Source organism: Merops nubicus, unplaced genomic scaffold, assembly GCF_000691845.1.
Source record: "Merops nubicus isolate BGI_N331 unplaced genomic scaffold, ASM69184v1 scaffold18486, whole genome shotgun sequence".
NCBI classification, from domain to species: Eukaryota; Metazoa; Chordata; class Aves; order Coraciiformes; family Meropidae; genus Merops; species Merops nubicus.
The window spans coordinates 12428-22678 of NW_008614564.1; the positions used below are offsets into that span (position 1 = coordinate 12428).

At 46.5% G+C, this 10251-nt stretch overlaps 1 protein-coding gene across 2 annotated transcripts; it reads right to left on the reverse strand.

The window, feature by feature from the left end:
* Window positions 1-709: 709 nt before the first annotated feature.
* Window positions 710-6800, reverse strand: WBP2 (WW domain binding protein 2). 2 transcript variants are annotated; one of them, XM_008942284.1, is made up of 8 exons: window positions 6677-6800; window positions 5173-5281; window positions 4501-4636; window positions 2973-3065; window positions 2557-2673; window positions 2210-2332; window positions 1016-1092; window positions 710-836 (listed from the first exon to the last, which is right to left on the reverse strand). In XM_008942284.1, the coding sequence occupies exons 1-8, from the start codon at window positions 6733-6735 to the stop codon at window positions 783-785; spliced, it is 768 nt and encodes a 255-aa protein (XP_008940532.1). In that variant the 5' UTR covers window positions 6736-6800; the 3' UTR covers window positions 710-782. The 2 variants fall into 2 exon arrangements, with proteins under 2 accessions (XP_008940532.1, XP_008940533.1); XM_008942285.1 differs by having other exon boundaries at window positions 717-836; window positions 6672-6769.
* Window positions 6801-10251: the final 3451 nt, after the last annotated feature.

Genomic DNA, 10251 nt, shown 5'->3' on the forward strand with positions numbered 1-10251 from the left:
TTCACTGGCCAAAAAGTGTAACTTGTGTTACAGCAAAGAAGAAAAGAAAGTGCATTATAGACTAGGAAGGAAATAGTGACTCAAGCCCACATATCTAACTGGAGAAAAGAGACAACAGAAAATTAGTGTTTCCACATGATCCATAACTAGTTAGATACTACTAATCAACCCTGTGAAGAATAACGTGTTTTCTTAAGAGCTGGTCAGAACTGTCGTACACAGCAGGAACCATCTGGAGGGCTACCAGATGCTTCACTACAATTCTCAGGAATGACTTGGCTAAAAACAACCCAGAAAGTTTAACAGATACCTGAAAAACGTAACAGATACCTATTTCCTTTGAGATCCCACAGGTGCCCTTTGAAGCCCTTTCAGTAGCAGAGGGAAAAGCTGGATGGGATACTCAGGGTTGAGAGGAATACTCAGAGGTACCCCTGTGTCCAGAGATGCTCTTGGCTGCACAAGAAGGTAAATTCAAGACACACCCAAGAACGCTGTTACCATGTTATGAGTGTCAATTACCAGTTTGAGCAGTTCCTTACTCTAAAGAGGCGTAATTTAAGTATCAAAAGAAGCAGACATAAGGGAAAAAACAGCAGGTGAAGAGGCCCTGCAGCCAGAGGGACACGTGCAGGGAGGAGAGGTGAGAGGGCAGCAAGCCCTCGGAGCTCCGAGGAAACCCAGGCTGCCAACATCCCTCCCCCAGCCCTGGACACTGCCCCAAGATTCTGCCAAAATGGGAAGGGAGAAAGCCATGAGTTGTGGAGAAGTTCTGTGTTAGCTTATTGGTTTTTCTTGTCCTCTGGTGGGTAGTATGGAGGAGGGGGTGGCTGGTCCTGAAATAAAGACAATAAAAGAATAATTTACGGCTAAGAAAAAAGCCAATACAACCAAAAACCCCCAATACACAACATCAAAACCAATTCAGGCAAGCTTTGCTGTGTCACTGAGAAAAGAGAACTGCTAAATACACCCTTGGCCCCAGAGAGCAAAGGCAGAATGACACAGAACCTACCGTGGGCATGTAGACGTTGTGGGGGTTGGCCGGGCTGTAGTAAGCGCTGGCAGCGGCCTCGGCAGCCTTCGCCTCAGCTGTCACAGGAGAGAAGTGACACATCTGGTGACACCCACAGAGCTTTAACAATGAAACCAAAGCTCCACACGGCCCTGGCCATCAACTGCTACCAACAGCACAGCGCCCGAGTTGCAAAACAGCAACAAACACAACAACTGAGCATTAGCCCTTCCAGTCAAAACACCATTGCCAAGTCCAAACCAAAACAAACCAAGGTTTAGTTTGGAAATGTCACCTGGGACTTGCCTGTTAGCCAACAAATAAATGCTAACAGCTGGTTTGCCTGAATACAGACAATACCCCTGCAAAAGGCACTCAACAAACCATCCTTCTTGGGAGTGAAAACACAAGACAAAACTAAAATCAGCACAAGTTTACAGCAGCTGAGGGTGTTTGTGCTTTAGAGATGGTAATTTATGAAGAAAATCCAGATCCTCTGTTTCTGCAGAATACTAAACTCTTGTATAGCCACCTGGATGGGTGCCACTTTCCAGATAGTTCTAAGATGACTGGTTGTTGATTCCAACCAAAGACAGAAGCTAAATCCTTATCCAGACAAATGTCCTTCCCCGAGAGATATCTATAGCTATGTCCAACCACAAAAGCTCTCTTCCCCCCACATGGAGACCTTTTAAGACCATGTTAAAAATCATTCTGATAAATCCCCAAGGAGTGGAAATGAGATTGATGCTTCCCCATCAATTTCCATCATCTGTTCCTGTTCCATACTGTTTAAGTAATTGGGTTAGAGTGAAATGGGGAAAGGGGGAGTGAACATCACTGAAGCCACATCTGCTAACTAAAATGGACTACAAACACATTCTACCATCAATTTCTTTTTATTCATCTATCAGAGCAAGACTACCACAACAGGAGAATCACAAACTGTATTTTTTTTTTTGTCACAGCAAGAATAAATCCAGCTGCCAGTTACGGCTGATGGTATCTACCCTGCAGAGACTGAGGCTGGCCTCCAGACTGAGCTGGAGATACAAGGCTGGAGATTAGGGGAGCTCCTCCAACCTTCTCCGAAACAGAATTGGAACTTCTACGTTGACTCTAAGATCCCCAAGAGATAACAGACAAGAAACCACCTCTGTTTCATGGGTAATAAACTGGTTGTGAGCTTCTTACCTGCGGAAGTGGCAGGCAGGTCTGGGCCACTGACAGGGGGTTCCATGGGCCCAGGGTACGGCGGGGGAGGGAGCTGCATGTAGCCCATGTCCCCAGCTGCTGCAGGAGGGCCGGGGTAAAACTCTGCAGAAAGGAAATAACATAGCATGAGGCTTAACTCTGCTGTGTGGACCACAGCACACAGCCCAAACAAGCCAAAGGCAAAGATAATTAAGCTCAGAAGCTGAAGTTGCACAAGGCATCGGATCCAATCTAAAAGACGATGTAAAATTTGTGTTCCTTCCCTTTTATATCTGTTTGAACTCTGGCTAACTAAAATAATCCCCACCTGCAATGCCTGGACTTACCAGGAGGAGGGGGTGGGTACGGATAGCTCCCGTTGGCTGCAGCTGGAGGGAAAGCATAGGACCCGTTTGGCATGTAGGAGTAGCCGTAAGCTCCGTTGGGTATCTCACCTCTGGAGACTGGAAAAGTAAAGGGAAATTAACCTCACCACAACATCAAGCCTGCATCAAATGCAAGCCAAGAAACTGCAACAAACTCAGAGTCCTCATCTGAAAACCAAAGCTCCATCCCCAGAAATCTGCCATTCATTGAATGTGAAAAACGTCATTTTTAAAGCAAGCAAGTTCCAGATACAGCCTGAAGCTCACATGGATTAGAATCCAACCTGCTGCAGCCTAAACCTGCCCCTGCTGCGAGATGAAGGCGAGTCCTCCTGAAAGCACAAAGCTGTCTGGCAGACATGGCCAGACTCCCTCACCTTGCGACGCCACCTGCAGCATGCGCTGCCCAAACTCGATAGCTCCCCCAGCTGAAAAGGTCATCTTGAACGTGGCAGATCCCTCCCAGCCACCTGCAGGGAGGAAAGACAGAATTCAGAAGCAAGAAGCTGTTTCAATGCTATTTAGCTTCCATACTTTATCTACAGATGGCCTATACATAAATCTTTAAAGAGCTTATCCTAAAAATTGAAGAAAAAAATTGCAGAAGTAGTGGCAGAATTACCCTATTATCACAAAAATTCTCATTGGGGTATTTTCAGGTCATGAGACACCTGAAGAAGAAACCAGGGAGGGAGAACTTCAACAGCTTCCTAAAGTTGTGCCTGTTAGTACAGCAGCTGCTTGCAGACCAAGCTATCAGAAGGGCTGGATTTGCTCTAGCTTTGTAGAAGATTAGTGCAGAAGACAGGGATTTGGTTAATCCCATTTGCTAAAAAGCCTTTGCAACTACACCGAACTGTCAGCTATAAATTAGTTTGGGAGTTTGAGTGCCCAATGAAGCAAAGGGCTTAATGAAAAACACAGTCCGCATAAATCCATTAGAGGCCACAGAAGATATTTCAAGGCAGGATAATAATAATAACTAAAAAAAAAAAGTGACATCTCATATTACAGACTGAAAAACAAGCACAGCCCAGAGGCCCAACAATGCATCAAAGCAGAAGCTGTGTCAGGGCTGAAACAGGGACATGTAGATTAAAGAGCCTTCTGAGCTAAACCAGGCTTTCATGGCTGTTAAATCAACATCCTCATTAAAAGAGATGGCCTCTGGGGAAAATTCACCAAGATTTGGCTAAAGCTGTTTGCCTTTCATGCAGTTTACAGAGTTCACGATCACTCTTGGGCTTCATCTCACACTGGCTGGTCCCACTTTGCTCCCACATGGAAGCCCCAGTGCTGATGTCAGGATTCTACACTGAAGCCTCCCAAGCGCCGTGCTGTGATCGCAGTGCCACAACTAAGAGACTAGATCAAGCTGGGGATGAAAGAGTTTCTTCTTGAAAATGTCAACCACAACCTTCTCATTGAATGTAAGATGAAACTGCCCCTTGAATATTCCCTCATTTCAGGACAGTTCATCCTCCTTCCAAGTGTCATTTGATTGCTAAGACACTCTACAGCACCCACACACCTTTCCCAAACTGCACGAGGAACTGATGATGGAGAACAGCACTCTGGAGATCTGCACCTGGAGAGCCAGCCAGATCCAGAGAAGATCAGGAGGCTTTGGCACAGGAGGACCTGGATACAGAATTCACAGGTAGCCCCAGGTGACCAAACTGCCATCCTCACCCGTGCTGCCTCCACTCTGCTGCTCACTCAACGAGCCCTGGGGCAGACTGCACTGAGCTCTGCTCATTCTGACTGTGCAAGGAGCAGATACAGGGAACACTTTCAGCTGCTGTTCCCTGTTTGGTGGGTATCCAGTCTCAGTTATGCTGGACACTCTGCTCTGAATTGTGTAGTTGAACTCAGGCACTGAATGTCCATGTGCACTATACTTACCTCCCGCCTCGGCTTTCACCGTGCCCTTGATGTAATTTGCTCCAAAGACAGGCTGCTTAATCTCACAATCTTTCAACAAATAAAAGGGCATCATGAAAGACTGCAGAGCATCCTTTCCCTTTGACACAAAGATAACCTGAAAAGAAAACAACATTGCAAAGGGTGTTTAAAACAAACAGGAAACAGCCTCGATTCATTATCTGAAGGGACTTGTCGATAGACTGAAGTTCCCTCCCACAGCCGAAGCTCCATCAGTTCTGCCAGCCAAAAGCCACAGAGAGCAGCCACGAGGGCAAACGGAAACCTCCCAGCAGTAAGGCCCTCCAGGAGAACTCCCCTTGCTCCCAGCCTCCAGAGAACTCACTGCTCCACTCAGCTGTGATTTAGGAGCTGTGCTGTCACATGCAGCATTTCCAGGCCATTGCTAATTTCCAATCTTGAAGACGCCTGATGGGCTGAACAGCTGCCTGTATAAGAACTAATCAGATTTATTATCTTTTGACAAATTGATAGGATATGCAATGAATTCATAATGCTCTCCAGAGGGAGAGGATGAGCCATACTTCAAGGGGCAGTAGATTATCCTGACTTTCATGCACCGAGTCCATTTAAATACAGAATTGCAAAGAGCTTTTATCTCCTTACACAAGATAAAAGCCTTTTATTACTTACTCGGTAGGGAGTCAAAAAAACACTCCCTTTCTTGGTCCCTTTGAAGGCATCTGGCATAGGTTCAATATCACTGAAGGTAAATTCTACATGATCGTAGGTCATCAAAACGCTGCAAACAACAGGAGAGGAGTGACAGTGTTACAGCTCAAGGCCAAAGTGCAATATGCATGTGAATTTACTGACCTACCAAAACTGCCTTTACCCAGCAGACAAAATCAGTCCAGCTTGCCTTTTTTTTTTTAAATGCTGTTGGCAGTAGCAACAACAAAACCAAGCAGGGCTGCTTGTTCTCAGCCCTGCTTCCTCCTCAGTGCGCTGGCACGGCTACCACTGCCTGTGTAGCCAGACAGTGAATCCCCTCAGCTGAACTGATCAAATCTCAGTATTTATTTATTTTTGACGTTGTATTGCATTTCTGCTGGATCAACTCCCTAATTTGGCTCACCTCAAGCAACACAAGAGAGGAAGGGCTGCTGAAGCCAGAGCCGCTCAGGCTGGCTTATGCAACACGGCTGTCGAAGGTCTAACCACAGCTTAAGCATCTCTGTCACATGAAATGTCATCAAGAGGAATTCCCCTTTCTTGCCACTTCACTAACCCATGTTGTCTGCACTGACTCCTTAATTCTCAATTAGAAACTGACCTGATTGAAAGCAGTGCAATCCCCTTGCACAGGTACAGCAGGTAACTTGTATTAACGTAACAGTATCCACATTAGGACTCTAATCCTTAAAGCTGGAGAAACCTCCACCACCTTTATCTTTGGCAGTTTACGTGCTCCTATCCTCAGTCACTCGCCTTTCCCTTCTGCCAGCAAGCCCCAGCCTCTCCAGCAAAACCTCTGGAAGGGCACAGGGCCAGCAGCTCCGTATCATCTGAATCAACCACCACGAGCAGCCTGGGCTGCCACGAGAGGTGACCCCTGATCCACAGCAGGCTGACAACCGGAACAGTTAACGCGCCAGGCTCTGCAGAATGTAAATTGAAGCCCCGCAGTCGACCTTATGAAATTTTTTCTAAGAAGGGTCACAGCCCGAGTGAAAGGCACAGAACTCCCCCAGCTATGTTGAATTGCCCTCATGGGAAGAAGCACAGAGGAACGAACTACTCCTTTGTCCCAGACACAGGTGACTGCCACGTCAGAACCAAGGCACGCTGGCAGACGCAGAGGGTGAGGACAGCCCCTTGCCGCGCCGACAGAGGCAGCTCAGTGGAGCCTGTTTCCATGGTTATATCCCAGCGCCTTTTCCCAACGCCGTCGCTCCTTCCCGAACACGCACCAGGAGGGGACAGGGGGTGCGTGCAGGGAACCCAGCGAACCACTCCGGGCGGGCGCTGTGGGGGAGAGAATTAAACCACCCACCATCTACCCCTCTCCCCTAGGCCGCTCAGCACCGCTCCCCCCACAACCGCTCCCCTGAGGGGGGAAGGAGAGAGGGGCGGCGGGACGGCACCTCCCCGGCACCTGAGGCCGGAACAGGGGGGAAGGGGAATGGCACCTCACTTCTCGCTGTTGTTAACGATGACGCCGCCGCCTTCAGAGTGGTTCCTGTTCAGCGCCATTACCGCTGCTTCCTCCTCTTCCTCCTCCTCCTCCCGGCGCTGAACGCCCTCGGCGCTTGCTTGGGAAACGGGAGCGGGGCATGACGGGATATGGCGGCGCGGGGCATGCTGGGAGTTGTAGGCGCCAGTGCCGGCCACCATGACATCCCCCTACCCGCCTGGGTGTCATGGCGGGCGGCCGAGGGTCTGACCATTTTGCCCTCTTTTTGGTCAATAATCAACAAAATAAGGTTTTATTAAGCTACCTCAGTTTTCTAATGCATAACAGGTAATGCAGAGAGCCACTCTTCTTGCTGGGAGAGCTCCCTGTCGTGTTCATAAACCCCACAAATCATCACGTCTCATTAAGGTTGGGAAAGGCCTCGAAGATCATCAAGTCCAAGCGTCAACCCAACGCTACCATGACCACTAAACCATGGCCCCAAGTGCTGCATCAATGTGTCTTAGGAATCCTCCCATCACATGTTCCGCTGAAACATATACAATACAATTATTTTTTATAATAAAAAAAAAAATATATATAATAAAATTATTTCAGTTATTCTCACTTATTAAGTTATTCTGCCCATTTTTTTCCTATCTTTTCTGCTCTCAAGGGTGCTTTGAAACAGCATTTCATGGGTGGGAGTTTCCAGAGCACCCTGAGAGCATTCACATCAACATTTTGTTTTAAAACACTGTATTTTGCTGCGGTTTGCACCTCATTTTTGTCCTGAAGACATTTCCTGGCCAGCTCACTAGCAGATAAAACATTTTCACTAGGAGCCCATCCAGTTTTGCATGTATGAAGGGGCTGTCCACACATCCCATTCAACTGCAAGTGAATTTAAAGCTGTTTGGCAGGATCTCCCAGGGAAAAGCCCAGAATTAAGTGAAATGGAGACAGAATTGGACTTTCAGTAGGTGGTATGGGGGGAATTCAGATATTTGGTAGGGCAGAATAACAATCATCCCACATATGTCATGGTGCTGCACATAAAATGAGGCTTAGCCCCCAAAACAATGAAGATGCTTGCTCCATTTCCAGCAATTTTTTAGTTCATTTTTGTTGCACATTTCATGATTCACACACTTGCAAATGGATTTTTGGGCCAAATATTGGCTGCTCTCCATGCTCGAGTCAATCACATCCTAAAATTACCTCTTTATATGGGAGAGTTAAACTGGAAGGACTAGCAGTTAACGGTCGGACTTCATGACCTTGAAGTTCTTTTCCAACCTAAATGATCCTCTGATTCTAACGTCAGGACTGTGTCTGTCTGGAGGGAATCTGGGAGCAGGAAAATACCTGCAGTATTTGCAGAGCTAATCTCCTGCTTCCAGGTGCACAAGCAGAACTCCTCTTAAAAAAACAATCATTGCATAATTCTATTAAAAACATGAGCCCAGCAAAACTAATCAACTGTTTTGAAGGGCTCCTTGTATCAATAACTGGCAACTGTGTATCAATAATATACAAATAAATCTATGAAGAGCAGATATTACCCTAAATAATGTCTTTTTACACAGATTTGAGCTTTTCCCTGCAGGGTTTGAAGCCCAGCCCTGTCTGAGTGCCTAAGAAGCAGATGGGGTGTGGGGGAAAAGCAGAAAAACTACATAATGGAAACCAGTTTTAAATAAATACGGTGACATAATCTGTACAGCTCTTGGCAAGAACAGAGCTAGTTTGTGTTCTTCATATCCTCTTTTTCAATAAGCTGTAAGTTTCCCTTTTGAGAAATAGTTATAAAAAACAATCCCGATTCCTCTCCTATTAAAGTCAGTAGCAGACATCCACTCAGCTTCCCCAAAGTGCCCAGCTGAGATGTTGCCACCTCACACGAACCAACTCAACTTTTCTCTTGGCTCCAGACGACATTTGGTATTAAGACACGCAGCCTTCGTTTCAAAAAGGTGCTGGTGTGAGTGCCAGCATGTGTGGGAAGCTCTAGACCTCCTTGTCACACAGAGGACTTTGGAAATTTATACTCAAAAAACTGAAAAGCACAAAGGAAAAACTGCCTAATCTGTTCATCTTTGTTATTTCTAAGCTGAGGACAGAAGTAGAAAAGAGAACGGAGACAAACCATTGTTTTTTATTGCCCAGGACTGACAATATTGTTATTGAGTTTCAGGAATCTTCTGGTCCTTCTGCAGGCAAGCAATGAAAATGTGTATTTGGCACAATTCCCTTAGACACACTTGGAAAGTAAAATCTGTGTTATTTTACGCCAGATGTACAGGACACAGAAAAATAAACAGAAGATAATGGGACAGCTCTAATGGCTTGGTATTTAAAGGAAAGACAACCCAGAGCGAAGTCTATATAATATTTAATGTCAAGTCATAGTCTCTAACATCATTATATTATTCTATTACAGTTTTTTCACACACTGTAAAATATGCTACAGTAACTGTATTTAAAAATTCTAATTAAAAAGAGGAACAATCTGTGACAGCAGAAATAACTCAAGGGAACATGGAGAGGCTACTTATAATTGCCAAGAGCTATCTATCTATCTAAACTCATCACACAGCACATTTAGCCCTTCGTTTGCAGCAAAATCACTGATCCAGAGCTGGCACAGTGCACATTTTCCAATCATTCCAGTTTACACCCCAAACTATTGGCAACACAAAGCAAACCCTGGTCCAAAACCCAGGGGGGAATTGCTGCCATCTTCAGTCGGTCAGAATTTGCTTTGTGTCCTAAACCATGAGGATTTATAGCACTTCCAAGCAGGACTAAAGCAAGCAGCAGGAAGAAGAGAGGTGGGTAGCACTTCCCAACCACATCACATCTACAGGAGCCCTCAAAACACACCCTAAAGCTGATTTTGGTATCAGCCATCCCAGCTCTTGGGGCAGAGGTAAACGAAGCAAAAGCAGAGGCACAATCAGAAGCCAAGCCTGAACACCAGACATGTCCTCCGAGTCTCTCCCATGTGGTTACAGGATGGAAAGGGAAAGATGTACGGTCCTGCCAAACCATCTGAAACCCTGAAGGAGTTCAGAGAGCTGTGTTTGTGCACTGGGCAACACGGAGAAGGGTGGGATGTGTGGCTCGAGCACGGGTTTCCCCAGGGAGCCATCAATCCGCCTACAGCAAAATGAAAAAGGCCCAGATCTGCTGTATTTACTCTGGCAAAACTTGCTGTGAATGGTGGGAGTTTTGCCTGAACAAATGAAATTTAGGTCCCAGATTAAGCCAAGATGGGAGCTCGCATGTGAGATCTCTTCCTGCAGGCATGCAGCAGAGACTGAGGTTACCTCCTCTTCCTCTCGGGACGTGACCACGCACGGGCTGTTGCACGTCTCTACCTTTCTTATCTGGCAAGACATTTCTGATACCGAGTCCTCTCCACTGCCAGCAAAACAGCAGCAACGACTGCACAGTGTCACTGGTGACATCTCATGCAAAGGCTGTTTTTGCAGCAGAGCGACTGGCGTGAGCCAAACAAAGTGGTTTGGAGGTAGGAGCTCAGGACAAGGGGAGTGAATTCCCAGCTGGACAAAAGTCCAGGCAGCATTCCT

Excerpts from the sequence above, each read along its gene's own strand:
- WBP2 (XM_008942284.1), bottom strand. The coding sequence starts at position 6,735 with ATGGCGCTGAACAGGAACCACTCTGAAGGCGGCGGCGTCATCGTTAAC. Across the intron at positions 5,282-6,676 it reads ATCGTTAACAACAGCGAGAA|CGTTTTGATGACCTACGATC; the intron begins GTGAGGTGCCAT and ends TGTTGTTTGCAG. Across the intron at positions 4,637-5,172 it reads TTTTTTTGACTCCCTACCGA|GTTATCTTTGTGTCAAAGGG; the intron begins GTAAGTAATAAA and ends TTTTCTTTTCAG.